At 41.1% G+C, this 16800-nt stretch overlaps 1 protein-coding gene across 1 annotated transcript in view; it reads right to left on the bottom strand.

Annotated features, from left to right (window-relative positions):
• The window catches only part of KYNU (kynureninase), a 60268-nt gene extending 45228 nt beyond the window's left edge, over positions 1-15040 (bottom strand). The window contains exons 1-3 of the mRNA XM_080598779.1: positions 14807-15040; positions 7618-7807; positions 2384-2504 (exon numbers count right to left, since the gene is read on the bottom strand). Of these exons, the coding sequence (XP_080454905.1) occupies positions 2384-2504; positions 7618-7786 (290 nt within the window). The 5' untranslated portion in view covers positions 7787-7807; positions 14807-15040. The remainder of the gene's footprint in view (positions 1-2383; positions 2505-7617; positions 7808-14806) is intronic.
• Positions 15041-16800: the final 1760 nt, after the last annotated feature.

Raw genomic sequence — 16800 nt, 5'->3', positions numbered from 1 at the left:
GGTAGTCAGAAGTACAAGAAGAAAGCTATAACCCTCCATTTGAACTGTGTGTGTGAGGAAGACTGTGATGCTGCGAGAGGGAACACAACAAGAGGAAAAAAACACATGAAGAGGCCTCTTCCCCTGCAGGCCTTGCTCTAATGAGTTACAGCCATCGGCACCCAGAGCTGGAGCTACGAGCTTCCCTGCCCTTGCCGACAGCTCCCAGATAATCTTCCCTTTCACTCCTTCTATCAGCTTTAAGTGGTGAAAACAGCTTAAACTGACAATATAGTGGCTGTTTGAGACGAGTCCCATGACACGACAAACAAATTGGTTTATCGCATTTTCTAAGAGACAGAATCTATATCATTGCTGACTTGAAGGATGTGTCTAATTCATATGCCATTTCTTAGATACTCGCTACTTATTTATCCAAGCCACAGCCACTAAATTCCACGCTGCCAACATACAAGGCATTGAACAGGCTTCAGCTGGTAACACCTACCTTCTGCCCTTGGTGACCAGAATAAAAGCAACTATTTGTGTTCCAGCTACCTATTCCTCCACAGCCCCTGGCACCTGATCCTCTGTCCCTGCCCACACCAGCTTCTTTATACATAAATTGCTCTGTTCAGGTTTACCTTGACCTTACCCTGACTTTCTCGGTTGCTTTAGGTGCACCCACAGCTAGCAGGGTTTTGTAAATTTTATTTCATTTTATTTATTTTAAGCTTTGATATATTCCGTGTAATCTGTTGGGATTTGAGCTGTATTTTTGGCAAACAGCCTTCCCAGGTTTGCTCCCTCTCTTCTGATGGCTAGAAATCATGCTCAGCCATATTTCCCCCTTGGATACGACTACTGAAGGGACGTTTGGTCTTCTGGAGAAACATGCTGCTTACCCTTTTCTTTCAAGTTTTTTTTTTAAAAAATATAATGGGGGATGGAATTATGCTTCACTGTAGCAAAGGCAAACATAAGAATGGAAGCAAACCAATAAAAAGGTACAGTGAAGGAGCTGAAATATGTTTGCACTCCCAGTGCATCACTAACAGATAAGACTTATCTGACTTTTAGCTTTTGAAAGAACTCAGCGGTTTCCCTGATAAAGTACGATAATCATACAGAAGTGGACAGGGTTGCAATTTTTTCAAATGACTAGAGAAACTGCAGTGCTGTGCTGAATGAATAACCAGAAGGAAAAAGTGTTTCCCAAAGTTCAAATTCACTGCCATTCATTCTCAACCTTCTTCTCACTTATAAGAAAATAAGCAATAAATAAGAAATAGTAAACCACTTTTATTAACCCACAGCATCTATATATTAACAAGTAAAACAGCAGCTACAAAGTTTTCACATTTACATCAGGCAGCCTCCATCTACAGCATTTCTCCTGGAACACAGCTGCCCAGCGAGCAGGATTAGCTTTTCCCCTTCTGCCTCCACATATTTCCTCTGCTTTCTCACCATGAAATCACATAGGTTCCACTCACATCCCATACCCTGTAATGTATTCATCTTTCCCAGCTCACTCACTCATCTGGGTGTTATTTTCCTTTCCTGCCTTCAGCTCCCTGGTTTCTAGTTATCTTTTTTCTTCTCCCTGCTCCAGCTGCTCAGACAGGTGCTGATACCTCAAAGCACAGACTCTACATTTCAAAAAAAAGTATGTAAGAAAATGCAGACATACTGGGGGGGGGGGGAAGCTTCTAAAAGTCCCTCATTTGAAGTGACAAAGTCCTTTTCCTATAAGGGACACTGCTGAAAGGTATCTCATCCTCCTGGCTCTCTTACTTCAGCTCTGCTTAGCAGAGCTTGTTGCAATCCACACTCAGCTCCTTGCAGAGATGCTCCTGATGAGACAGGGATGCTTCTTTCTAAATAAAGTGAACTTGTCAGGCATAAACTTGGTTGAAGAGGAGATGGTAATCTGCACGCAGCACCACTTGTGCTCCGTGCCATTTCAAGGGAAGCCGGCCCCACTGCAACACCCACAAAGTGAATCACAAGCGGTTAAAATATGAATTAGAAAAATCACAGGGCCAGAAACTGAATCATGTTCAGCAGCAAGCAGCACTAACCAAGTGAGTTTGTGCATCTTGTGTATAAACACACGCAGCAATTGAAGGGGATGGTTCAACTGCGCAAGCCCTCCAGAGGAGCCAAAGCAGAGCTGCCTGGTGCAGCACAGGTTATCAAAGCTGGAAGTTTCTTTGCTACTTTTACTGCTCATACCTTCAAAGTAGATTTAAATAGTGCTATGGAAACAGTGAACATGTTTTACTCCTGGGTCAGGATGGGTTTAACACTCTACTCGAGCCATTCTGAGGCAGACCCCATAATAAAACACAGCCCTTCTCTGAAGCATGGGTTGGCATTTCACACACTGCAGCACACTCACGTTCGAGCCCACTTGTCCAGTTCCTCATCCAGGTACGTTTTCACTCGTTTTGGCTGGAGCCCAAGAGAATTGCCAACGAAGTATATGCAGCTCTCCTCTCCGTTCACCAGGGTCAGGTCAGCTGTGGAGGGAAGCCACAGAAACATGGGTGGGCATGAGCACAGGAGGGAATGCACCCACCCAGAGCTGCCTGCTCCGGAGCACCCCAGGGTGCCGTGGGCCCCACGTGCAAACAGAGGGGCCACATCCTGACCTTCCCCACAGGACACCGTCCAAGTGACCTCATGCAAAGGGTCTAAGAAGGAATACAAATGTGCAAGCATTTATTTCTGCTGCACTTCTGCAATTTTTGGCAAAGTCCATCTATATCTATTTTGGAACTAATGTGAGTTCAGGCAGCATTAAATCCCCAGGTCTCTGGGGCTGCACGGGAAGCAGCCACTGGCACTGATTTTGTCAGGTTCATAACCAGTGGTAAGTGAAGAGGGAGCAGTTCCCTGACCAGACCATCCACTTTTCTTCCATCATCAATATATTCCTACTTCAGGTTGTGAAACTACTTGAATTGTGCATTTAATAAAAGCTAAGACTAGGTAAATCTGTGTCTTTCATGTAAGATCTACCTGCATGATTAAACTGCTATTTAGAAAAATGTAGTCATTGCACAGAATATTTTAAGGCAGTCTCAAAAGTTCTCGTCTTGTCAGCATATATTGTGGGCTGTACTTCATGTCATCATCTGAGGAGGAGGAAATCTATGTTGACAAATCCTTTCAATGATTAGGAGAAAAGCAAGGCGCTGGAAATTTATAAATAATAGCTCTAGTGAGGTTCTGAACAATCTAATTACCCCGTGTCATCATCTATCAATCCAAACACTGCCTTTTCCTATTATTTCTCATGTTTGAGAATCTTAGAGGGACAAATGATGGTGACCTTCTAGTAGTAGTAAGTAATTTATATTCATCTACACATGTACTTACAAAACCCTTAAAAGCTAACATTACATGTATTTTTGGTAAACATAGCTGATATATCTCAGATCAGATGAATGAATATCTTAATATACATGCTAGGATCAAAGAAGACTGCATTTCTGTCAGAAAAATGTTAGAGCTGCAGAAAAATAGATTAGATGCCTGAAAGAGGTGTCTTACTCTTTCACACGAACAATTACCAACATCATTGAACTTCACCAGAAACACATTTTTCAGAAGTATAGACAACTTAGGTAATTTCTTAATTAAAGCTTTAGAAGCTTTTAAAAAGCATAAGTCAGAGAGCAATTTCAGCCTAATCTGTATAACAGATACTATGTCTGTTTTTCATCCAGATTTTAATATGAATGAAAGCAGAGAGGTATAAATATTATTCATGCTCCTAAATTGGTTCTATTAACAGCTCTTTCCCTATCAAGAAATGCAACAATACTGTCTCATTGGGAATAGAGAGAAGGATCTTTGCTCAAGAATTCAGAGCTCTAAATCTCACTAACACTCTTTATATTCCAAGCAAGCATTAAATAAAGGTAAGGAATTATAAGTCAGCTTTTCTTGCACCACAATCCTCTCCAGATAATACCTCTTGGGTTACTGTTGAAGAAGGCCAGCACCATTTCTTTAACAAAATGTGTTTTTCTACTTTTACATCTGTTTGGATTTTTTTTGGGGGGGGGGCATACTATCAACTCTATACCAGGCTGTACTCTTTTCCTTTTCACAAAAGGCTGCTTATTTCATCCTCTATAACATCATTAAAAGACTCATTCCGAACCACTGCTGCTTCTCAAACTATTCCTATTCTTTTTTCTTCTTACAGCATCTTCATCATTTCACACCTTCTCCTGACCAGCATTTCACTGCATTTGAAAAACCTCCACTGTCATTGTGTTTTTTTTTTTTTTTTTTACAATCATGCATTCATATTAAGATTAGTTATCTTCCTCAATTTACCCTCATTTCTCATGAAATTGGCCATTTTTATTTCTGGTGGAGCTGTGGTTGACATACAAGATGAACAGTTTTCAAATAAAAACAAGCACAACTGATGAAATAAAGGCTGGCATACAACAAACAGGAGATAATTACTGAAACATGTCCTTAAAGTATGTTGTCAGAAATATTCGGTCCAAAAAATGGACAATATACAGTGTTTTCATTAACCAGAAAGAACTTAATCTGCTTATACATTACCTGAATCCTATCCCCTACTGAAGGCTGAAAGATCACCTCTTCCACACCTTCCTATTCCCTTCCTACTCCCAAGTCCTCCAAACAAAGAGCCAGATTTACCCTATCTCTTCAGGGAAACACAGCTCAACGCTTGCACCCTGGGATATCTTTTTAGTCCCAAGAAACCCAAATGATACTCATTTCCTTTATAAAAGGACAGAACACAAGCCACAGCCTTAGTCAGATTGGTGATTTGGCACCTGACTGCAATCCAGTCATCCCTACCTCCTTCCCCATGCAAGAAAAAGCATTAACAAGACTTTGTTATCATTTCTCTGAGCTAACCATGTGAATGTTTCACTAGATCACCCTCTGTCATCTTTTCCTATTTTCTCACCTGTGCCTTGTCCCTCAGGCTCACCCATAAAAGCACAAGGATTTGCCAGGGAGTTAGTCTGCTGGTTGTTTCTGCCTGATTAATGTAAGAAACAGTATGGACAACTGTGACAGTTGATAAAATTAAACTCTTATAATGACTTTCTAAATACTTTTAATGTACATAATCTTGCACGTCTCCTATGGATGTTCTCATCTGACTGTTGTAAAGCTTAATTTTAAAGCCCCATTGTAGCATTTTATGGAAATATATAAAGAATATTTGATGGCTAATCTCTGTAATGACACTTATCTTAAGCACGTTATCTAGGATCTGTTCCTGCGCTAAGATAAATGTCATGAGATCTCTCTCTACTCCATAGACACACAATGTAAATATATATATTTTCACACCCCTGCTGTTTTTCAGCAGGGAAGCTGTTCCTATTGACAGCTGAAATAATGAAAACAGACAAGGAAAAAAGAAGAGGAAAAACTGTCAATTTGGGAACCCAAGAATGATGGGTTCTCCATGCTGTTCAACTGGAATTACTCAATAGGCTGCTGATCTTCACTAGAACACATCTATGGTCTCGGGTCTATGTATTACAGTAACTGGGGTAAGAAATACAGTCTTTTGGTCTGAATATTATGGTAATTGAAAGACGATTATCATGGAGGTTGGAACGGATGCAGTAAACACTGTCATAAGGTATAAAACCTCTATGTACATCTCAGAAGAAAGATCTTTTAATTTGAAGCTGCTGAAACACTACACTGGTGAGTGAGCTTCCATAATCTTGAGACTCATGACATGTTGCAGTCAAGGACACGCTTCAGTTCGGATGTGTTTGTTGAACTGGACTGTAGCAGAGCAGCCAGAACACACATAGCAGCATGAGGACCGCTCAGACTGCCTTCTAGCATTTTCCAGCTCGGGTGGGACATAACGTCCTGTTCCTACACTGCACTGGAGCTCTGCACTCCAGCAGCGCTGTGGCAGCTGAAGTGGTACGAGTACAGAATCACACCTAAACTTAGGGGGGAGTTTGGGAAACCCTCTTAATCCGACTGGTAAAAACCACATCTTGGCAGACAGGCTGAGAGCACCTACTTCATGCAGGGGAAGCATCTAGTTTAAATATTTGTGAAGTGCCCAGCTCTGCTCTGAATAATATAAATAGCAAAACTCAATGATTTAAACATGGAGAAAGATAAGCCAATACCACCAGTACATAGACAACTATGATTTATCACCTCCCTATCCTAAGGACACGAGCAGACTGCATTCCCAGTGTTCATTATTGCCTTCAGCATCTCCATGCAAGGCAAAGATACTTTCAGAAAACGTCCAGGAATTCAGGCAATTGACACTTTTCTGTCACAGATCTTTTCCAAAATAACTTGGTGAGTGGAACTGTAATTTCTCAAGTTCCATCAGCACTGTCCCTTTTCAGAAAAAGAAAAAAAAACTAAACAATTTTACCTGGTTCTACTAGGAAAAGAAAATATTTTGCAAGAAAGATATATGCTATTTCTCATTTTTTTGATAGAAGCTTTCTGCCAAGGTGGAAAAGGAGCAATTATGCCTATGCATGTTTACCACCTAAGGAAATATGTCATTTCTACAGGCACAGTTTTGTTCCCCATGTGTTCAACATGTGAGCTGAAAATAAACCTGGATGGTACTTGGGAAGCAGAGCTGAGCCCAGGATCACACCACCTTTGGAGGTAGATGCTTCCACCAGGTTTCCCTGGTTTGGGCCAGACACAGCAGCAACAAGAGCAGTGGGTACAAAAGCTATCAGCAACATCACCCAGCACAGCACCAGGACACACAAACATGGAAATGTTTTGTATTTTTGTGTGCTAGGACTACTGATATGAAGCAAAAGCTTCCCTCTTGGCCTGCCCCTGCTGCTCAGCTCCCTGCACAGCAGGTCCTCTCGGTTACCTGATCAAAGGTGTCCCTGCTCCCACACCCAGGCTCCTCAGAACAACCTACACACCAGGAATGAGTCAGAAAAATGTAGGGGATATTTCGCATGGCTACATTGAAGCATGTAGAGTTATCTATTTGTAGGCAACGCATGAGGAAAGTCGGAAAGCGATCTTCAAATAAAGGTTTCATTATGAATTATTTGCTCAGATCAATTATTTGTTCTAAGGCACAGTCTTCCATTTGGCCTCAGGAAGAAAATAATCTCAACTACCAGCAATAAGGCATAAATGTTAATATAATATATGTACCGTCTCTTTCATTAACTAAAATAATTGTAACTAGATAGATAATACCAAACTATATTATAGTTCAGCACAGTTGCTTCCTTGGTATAAGCTGTAAGCGACATTGCCGTTTCAAACCATTAGATAGAAATGCTTCTGCCTATAATTTTCAATCAGTCACTATATTGTTCAAAGCAGCTGACTGACAGCATAAGCACCATGCAAGTACTGTATCCTCACATTTTATTCAGGAAGGGAATGAGAGCATAAAGCTTTTGGTACTAGAATAAGTTGATGGATTGATTTAGTAACACCAGGGACATACTGTGCTCAGATATGACTGCAATTGCTCAATTATCTCATAAGTGACAATGATTTCCAATGATTTGTGATAAACATATGCAGAAGATGAGAACCTCTCCCCCTCCCCCCACACCATCCCGCTATAATTATAATTCTCACTTGGAGGCAGATCCTTGACTTTTGGGATGCAGAAGCATTCACGAAGATGCTTTAACTCATCTTCTTCATCTAAGTGAAAAGCCAGTTTCTTGTCTGCTGGACTGCATCCTAGCCGCGAGGCAGTTTGTTCTAAAATGGTTGCTGGTAGCACAGGGGAAGATGGATCCATTTTCAGGTCATTCAATTTCACCTTAAAATGAAAAGTGCCAGTTTGACTTCTACAGTATGCATATTCACGAGTGGCTGATAAGCAGTCGCTAAAGCTGCATCACTCTAGACCCCACATTTTCTTGATTTAAAGTTTTTATCAAGTATTCGAATAGAACATTAAAATATTTGAATAGAACAGTAAAACTGATCAATTCAAGTAAATACACAGCAGCATATTGCTGTAACCAAAGTGTCCCGTCCCATCCCCCCCACCCCCCCAATATATTGCTGTTCCCTTTTGGAGCCATATCAGCAGCCTCGCAGTTCTCCCGCCAGACCACCAAACACCGAGGCATAATTCACCATTTCAGGTTCTCAAAGCCAGAGGCAGCACTGGTTCTGCAGTCTGCGCTCCTAAAGCTAGCAGGTGCACTACTACACTGAAAGTTGCTTCCAGCCTCTTTCAGCTTTTCTTCCTTACCAAATAGTACGGGGTATTTGCGCTCACATATGGGGGTAGAGCAGGGAGGATACAGATGGCAAAGGCATCCTTAGAAACGCAGCTTTCAAGACCAGGATCTTAAAATATTTTAAGTCTAGCCACACCAAGTAACCTGGGCTTTTAGCTCCTTCATCCCCAGAAAGGGGGAAAGCCCAAGTCAAGCTACAAGCACAAATTCTACTTGCTAAAAGAATACCCCCAAAATAACTTCAAAGTTTACAAGCTCATTAATCCTTGTAAGAAACTTAGTTCTGTGAGTATAATGCTCAGAGATTGTGTTAAAGACAGCATTTGTGCATTGGCTAGACAGATCTATTGGCATAGAAAACAAAGCACGTACCCTGCACTTCAGGGCCAAGCTTTGCCAGTGCTGTCTGCCACATTCTGTTACAGAAGGCAGCCAGGAGGCTTGCTGAGGTGCTTGGAGCCTTCCCCAACTTAGGGAACTCTGCATTTAGACCACACAATAGTCAACAATTTTTCAACATCCCCAACAGTTTTGGGGCAACAGAAAAACTCTGGGGGATAGGCAGAAATAGTAGAGAGAAGTACACAATATGTGACACAAGGCCACCAGAAAATACAGGTGGGGGGGGAAAAAGAGTGAGGGGGGAAAAGCAAAATCCTAAGTACATCTCTTCTACAAGTATCAGCTCTTTCCTTAAAGCTAATAGTATATTACATAGAGATATCCAGAAACAAGCTGTTGAGAGAACAGATAGTTGTATGGGTTGTAGCCAGCTGAGTATTGCATTCATTAACACAACCTAGCTTTTTTTTGTGTGGAAAAAGGGTTCTAAAGTCAGTGAAATGGTACATTCTAAGTTACAGATATCATGAAAAAAATCTCTTATGATCCATTTCTCTATTTTTTTCAGTACAAATACCTAATTATAAATTTTTAGGTTTTTAATTTTTTTAATCAAGTTTTTATGCCAGCCCCTGAAGACTATACAGAAGAGCTTCATCACCACATACAGGAAGGATAACAGTTGGTATTTCAATATAACCCCCTAAATAGAACAGTCTCATTAGCGCCAATTAATCCAAACCTCTTTATCCAAATGGCCAGCATGATGCTGGTTACCTGGTTTAATTTGCTATCATTTAATTTTTATGCTCAGAACATTTTCTTTCCCCCCCCCTCCAGGCTGGGTATCTTACTCAAGAACGTCTCTGCACCCCCCTCACCCCCCAAACCCAGGGTAAAAAAGTGCCAGCAGCTTTCATTTTGCTAACATTCACCTTCTCCTGGAAGGTTTTGTAGATGCATTATTTTTGTACTGTCTCCATATGGGTTGAAACATTGTATAATTGTGTAAAATTATAAATTTTAAGAAGCTATGGGCTTTGCCAGTAAACTAGGGCTTATTTTCAGGCAATACTAGAATGAGAACTTGGAAAGTAAAGCTCATTTTTGTTTCCAAAAGCTTATTTCTTTTATCTACAACACTATCACAGGTGTCCTAATCCCACAGCCATTATCAAAGCCTGTCCAGTACACACTCACATAATCAAGATATAGTTCTCTTGTCTAATGAATATTTAATTATGGAGGAAAATGGAGAAAGGGCTGGAAATCAGGTTTTCCTGACTGTCTCATTCCAGATAAAATGACCACGCAGTAGGCTGTAGTCTTCCCTACAGTCAGGCTCCTTCCTTCCCTCTCACATTAATGCCTGAGTTTAATGCACCCCAGGGACATAGCTCCTGAACTGAGGGAACAGGTCTTTTAATTTCTCTAAACGGATGACTCAGTTGAGGCTCTCCTCTGAGCACAGCAGCATTCGGTAGCCTTGGCAGGGAGCTGAGTGTCACTGAGAGGTCCACGTGGCACATCACCATCGCCTATGTCCTCTTGTGGACACGGCCTAAAAGTAAGGCCTGGGAGCTTCCAGCAGCTAGGCCCTGGGGCCCACACAGGCAATGCCAGTCAAATTCCCTCGCCATGTATGACCAGCAGATGGATGATAAGGGTGCTTGAAGGACAGTTTGGTTTTCCAGATCAGCTCCCTCTCATCTGGGCTGCAGGTTCTTCATTTTTACATCATGTTAAGACAGGGCAGCGTCCTACCATTTGTCTCTCTCATCCCCATTTCTCAGTAAGGACACACAGTTATTACAGTGGATTAATGGCTATCATATTCCAGGTCACCCACTGACCCGAATGGAAAGCATAGATGGGTTGTTTCCATTTGAGGCCTGACCCAAAACTGACTGAAGTCAATAGGTGTCTCTTTATTACAAAAAAAATTTCTGAATCAGGCTTCTGGTTGCCTGTCACTGCTGTAGTTCACTGCATCTGATCAATGAGTTTTGTTTATTATGATTCTTACTTATATTAAATTTTGACAGCAAGTATAATATTAAATACAAAAACCTAGAGACTAAAAATGATTAAGTGCTCAGAGGTACCTGATTTAATACAAGCATTATGAAATAAGATAAAACTACTAAAATAAAATCAATCAAAATCCTATTGAGGAATGAAATCCCTGAGATCAAATTCTGAGAACAGAATAAGAAAGCACTTTTGTCCTTCAAATGGGAATTATGCTTCATAGAAGAAAACTCAGATTATTTTTTTTTTGATGGCTGGCTTTATGACATTTTCTAATTGCTGGAGAATAGAGCCCCATGTAGTTATTTCACAATAATTCATGAGTTATTTTCTACATGCAGATAACATTTATACAAGTACAATACAGCTTTATTACATCCAATTATCTTAATTTGACTGAAAACTATATTCTGTATCCTCTTCAAATTAAAATTCAAACCCCTTAATGCAAAGTGAACTTCCCACTTAGATAAACATGGTTCCGTATGAAGATATTTTCATACAGCTTGCAGTAAAAGTAAACAATGCCAAGAAAAACACCTTGCCTCCACCACCTTTCTCTGGAATAAAGGCATTCAGGCATCTTCCTCCTTTCCTAGAAATTTCCTGGCAGTTTCATCTTAATAGATACAGATGATATGAAGTCAGCATTTTTCCCCCTTTCTGTTGACTGTTCTTTTGATACTGTTTTCCCTACCACAGGATTTAAGTCTCCTACTATCTGTTTTCCTTTTTGTTCCCCACACGTTCCTGAAGGTCTCTTCTCTCATTTGTTTCCTATTCCTGCCCCCAAGGCACTCCCTATCTCATTCCTTAGCAGTCTCCCCACCTCTTAGTATGTGCTATAATTCAATGTAAAAAAAAAAAGTGACTGTTGGCAATATTTAATTTTCAAAAAAGAGCATACATAGTGAAAATTAAGAAAACATTCATTATTACATATTGTATCAGCACAGATATCAGCATATTTCATCTATTGTTTGAAGCCACAGAAGACAACGGATAAACCATAAAAGACAATGGATAAAAAAGTCAAACAAATGAAGTGAATATCTGGGTGACTACTTCTGTTTTGTCCTTTATGCATAATTTACCAACTAAATAGAAAAAAGTGTGAGTATTAACAAGCCATCTTATCAGACTTACACAAGAATGCCCATTAGGCTTAAGAATAATATCTTATTTTTAGATTCATTACAATATTTTTAGTTACTCTCTGCCTATAATTCTATTTTGATGCTTTCATTAAAAGAATGTAAAAAGTCCCCTTGCCCCCTTTAAGCATTCTCTTCAAGCATTCCAGGATATTTTTATTATTATTTTTTTACTCACAGTCTTTCTACCCAACACACTGCTGACAGGGGCATACAATGAATCCCTACTTAAAAGCTGTATCAAATCCTCAAAGAAAGTTTATCATGAAAATAGCAGGTCCTGCACTTTCTGCCCTCCAATAGGCATTCACGAGGTTGCTAAACAAGGCTCAGCCCACAGACCTTTGACATTTTCAGGTGACCGTACAAATGAACTCTTCGGAAAATTGGAGTCGTGCACATACATGAGCACAAAAGTTTGCCATATCGGTCCACACTGTTAAAATACACCCACTGAAAGCACCAATAGCATTGTGGACTGAAGCTGTTTTAAACACAAACAAAGAAAACCTAGAGCTGTGGGCGGTGCATAAGGGATGATCCTCCCTCTCATCTTTACACAAAGCGAACTGCTTTTGTGAATACAGAATTGCAGAAGGAAGTTCCTGAGAAACACAGCCCAGAGCAACACACATTCTGGATTACTTCAGGTTAAATACACTTCGATAGATTTGTTTAAATTACAGAACTGTAGAGAAAAAAATGTAAATGCTCATAGCAACAACAGACACACAGCAGCAAACACAACTGTATAATTAAATAAGTTACACAGAAGAGTGTCACAGCTGCAGCAAGGGAATGTGACAGAGGAATTATAATAAACTCAGTTACTTAGAGCAATCTAGGCACATATTCACCTTAACATCCAGAAGTGATTCAGTGTTACTGCTTGTATATTTTACATATAAAACTCATCTTTTCCCCTCCACAGCGGAGTCACGTTACCCTGTGGTTGGCAGCCGCTCGTGTGAGAGGATGAGGAAACCCTTGCGCAAATGCTGGGCTTTGCATTAAGGAGCAATGACCATCACGTGCCAGACTCTGACCCCAGCAGGGACTGAACACATGACCTCCAAGAGTTAACTGAAAACCAGGTAGGGGTGGGGATTTATAATTTCCCACCCACCCCCCCCCCTTTGTCACCATAGCAAAGTTAAAAAACTGATCTTTATCTTTCTCACATACAGGAACAAAAACGGAGACAAACAATTATAGCAGAAGTGGTTTTAAACCAAGCTCTTTTGCTTTATTGAAGGAACAGATCACAGCATAACAGCCAGAACTCAGCAAAATGAGCAAGCACATGGCAGTGGGAGCAATGGGCATTTACATGGTGTGGATTTGTCAGTGTGGAAATGGAAGAATTAGAGGTGAAATTAGAGATGAGTAGCTTATATCCATCTTTGATCTCCTATAAAAATAATCTCAAACTACCCAGACATTCCTATGTTAGCTCAATCACCACTCCTTGCACTTGAGCTGTACCCATCCTTATACATAACAAGAGCATAGTCACCTGGAACTAGCAAACTTTTTTTTTTTTGTCTTATTCAGCCTCTGAAGTTCTCAAAAAAAAATCAACAGCAAGGATAGATAAAGGGGGCAAAGAAGTCAGTTGTATCTCAAAATTACATTGTTAGTTTACAACTCCAGTCTCATGTTCTGTGCACATAAGCCTGCACTAACGCTGGTTTATTATCTGGATTTCCATTTGCAGTACACACCCCACTACTTGACACAACTGGACAAAAACTTCTCATCTTTTCCAGAAAAAGAGGCACTTATTATTGGCCCCAGATAAAGCTAGCCTCAATCCATCATTTCTTGCAGTATCCTCACTCTGTTTTTCACTGTCACATGAAATTTTGGACTTGCTACTACCTGTAGTCTACCAGCAAGGACTGGACTGCTGCTCAAGAAGCTTTGTACCACCAGGAATTTGGCTGAAGAGAGAAACAGGATGTAGGGGCACTTCAGCTATTGAGGCAAGAGGAATCCAATATCATACTCACCCCTAAAGCATATTTGTGTCTTGTTTTGTTGGCCATTTAGGTGAAACTAAGGTAAAGCATAATCTAACTTTTCAGCACACCCTTGGAAATAAAACAGAGTGCAAACTTCCCCATCGCATTTTCCTTTGAAAAATATCTTGATTTTTACCCTTGATTGTCAGTAGCAGCAGAAAAACAGCTGTGCTGGCACAGGCTTACTATGTTTTTGTGGACTTTCATGATGGGAGGAATATTGATCCCTTCTTCCCAGCTGTTCCTCTCTACTCTTCAAAAGCACAGACAAAAACCTTTGCCCTTTAATTCAAGGCTCAAAGAAATTAGCAAACCTGTCACCTTGTATTTTTGTTTTATGAAGTTTCAGAGCTAACATAATGGTCTGTCCTCCCATGCCCCCACTCCCCTGGAGCAGTGACAGGTGGAGAAGAAACCACCACAAGCCAGAGCAAGAGCAACGTACACAGGAATGAGGCCACACAAGGTGGCAGGAGTCTCAGAGTGTGCTAGGAGAGAAAGCAGAAGATGTCGGGGAGGGCAGCCCCAACACCAGCCTCTCAAAATGGCTATTGGGCAAGCAATGGGAGGGCAATAACATTTGACGCCTGCATTAAATTCATTTGTTACCCTGGCAAAACTTAAAGTTTCTTCTCAAGACACAAGACCATAAATAAAGCAAGGGTGCCCTGAAGCTCACCCATGCCATGCCAGATGGGCAGCCATGACACTTTGCCCATCAGGTCAGGAAGGCTCATGGTGGTGGTGCTAGGCCACAGCACTCCTGCTGCCAAGACGATAAAACAACCCAATAAAGGATCCCCTTTAACAGAAGAAAGCAGGTCTTACGAGGTGACCTGGGAGGCCCATGAGCACGAAACACCACAATTTCTACAGCCAGAACAGGAGCAAGAAGGCAAGGCTGTGCCCGAGGAGCCCACGCTGCACTGCTCAGCACACAGCTGCTGAGAAAAACTGTCTGCCATCATGAAACCAGCCCCAAAGCTATTTTTTCAAGCATGCCATCTGCCCATCTTACCTTAGGATGGCATGATACATCCCACCTCAGGCCTAACAGCAACAACCTGGTAAACAACAGCGTAAAACCTTCAGTCTCCTGTGCGCTGAGCTTGGTTCAGTGGCTCTCTGACCACTTTTGCTTTCTCTCCATCCCATCAACACTCCTGCTCTGCCTGAAAAGCTTGTGCTTCAGCTCAGGCCACATTTAAAGCCTGCTTGATCAGGATGGCCTACACCTGCTCTCACTTGCTATTTTCTCCTCCCTCCGAGGCCCCAAAGGTTTGTATTTCCCTTCTGTAAGTGACCCACAGTGAACACATTCATTTGGCCTATTGGCAGCAGTTGTGTGACGTTGATTTTGCATCTGGTTAAGTCTGAAAAAAGTTCTCCCTGTCCATTGAAGTTCAACTTACAGAGAGTTGACTGTCTGTAAGAGTGTTCTGTTTTGTTTTGTTTTGTTTTCTGATTCTAAGTTGTTTGCTGCGTTTTGGGTGGCCAGAGTGAGCTCCTGAAATCTTCTTGCATGTCTTATGTGTATTTCCCATATTTCCTGTTCAGTCGGACTGCTAGGCACACCTCCAAAAATACGTATAGATTTTTCCCTGTTATGTCACCTGCTCCTAATAATGTTTTTCTTCATACCCTATATCAATTACCATTTTTACTTATTTCTGAGTATTTAAACATAGTATTTATCCTTTAAAATCTATTTTTAAAGTGGAGTCTCTCTAAAAACAACAACAACAAAAAACAACAGAAACAAGAAATTATTTACTTTACTGTGGTAAAATTTAGGTAAAAATATTCCACCACTGCACTAGTAATAATAATACCCAGAGACGGACAATAAGGGAATCAGGGTTAAGTGATTTTCGCATAAAGAAAAACAAGAACAGTAACTCCCCCTGGCTTTGATATCTCCACAGTAACTGCAACAGTGAGAGAACATACTTTGAATAAATGAAACTTCCATGTATCTCTCTGAGTTAGCTGCTACTAATAAAAGATGTCTGTACTGCTGATGTCTTCACCACATTTCCAAGCAGAATGCACATACACAGATGTTTTAAAAGCCTGTTGCTGTAAGGAATGGTTTACCACGGTCTACCTTAACGTTTTGTAAGAGATAAGCACTTTTTTTCCCCCCTCTTGTCAAATATTTGGTGTTAATGTTTGCTTTGGGCAGCGGGGACCGTCCAAGTCATTTCTACCGAAGGCAGGGACAGGAGGGGGCCTGCGGTCAGCCCTTCCCAAGGGGACAGCAGGTTGGCACCAAAGGGGGCGTTTGAGAGAATGAAAAGAGACCAGGGCACCTGGCACCCACTTTACTCATGGCAGGTGCTTGCTATGTTTTGCATAACCTTCTTAAAAATAAATGTCAGTGCTCCAGGGGTGGATTTATGGTGCTTTTCCCAGCCACTCTTTCTCCAAGGCCCTCTCAAAGGCAGGTAAAGGTGTTTGTGTCAGATAGGGCCTCTTTCTGCCATTGGCTAACCTGCAGCTCCTCACCCACCAAATGACCAGCTGTGTGTCTGGACACCACAGGACAACTGCCAACTGCATCTGCTTGCAGCACATTTCCTGCCTGTGGTCAAAGAGCTTCTCAGAAAAAATCAGGAATCAGTTACAGACCAGCTGCAAAGGGAAAATAACAACAAGACTTGATTGCGAGGTGCCCCATAATACCAGAGCTTTTATTTTCTTTTCCATTTTTTTTAATTTTTTATTTTTTTTAGTATTTGTGTACCATGTCTTTACGATGCACTTTGTACCTCTGCAGGTTGACTAATAGCTGAGGACATTAATTTAACCGAGCTAGACAAACGATACCGGTGCATTTTCCCTCCTCCTCTGCCCCCCATTTGCAGCTCCATAAAAGCAAACGTACTTCACACTTTCATTTTTATTTTTAAGCTCTTGCAGCAGTTACCATCTGGAATAAGACTCGGGGAGGGGAGCAGGAAGAAAAGACAGGTCAGAAAATAACAAGCAAAGCTGTGCTACATGCGTGTT

Source organism: Anser brachyrhynchus, assembly GCF_964034855.1.
Source record: "Anser brachyrhynchus genome assembly, chromosome: 7".
Classification (NCBI taxonomy): Eukaryota; Metazoa; Chordata; class Aves; order Anseriformes; family Anatidae; genus Anser; species Anser brachyrhynchus.
This window is presented reverse-complemented; position numbering and strand designations above follow the sequence as displayed.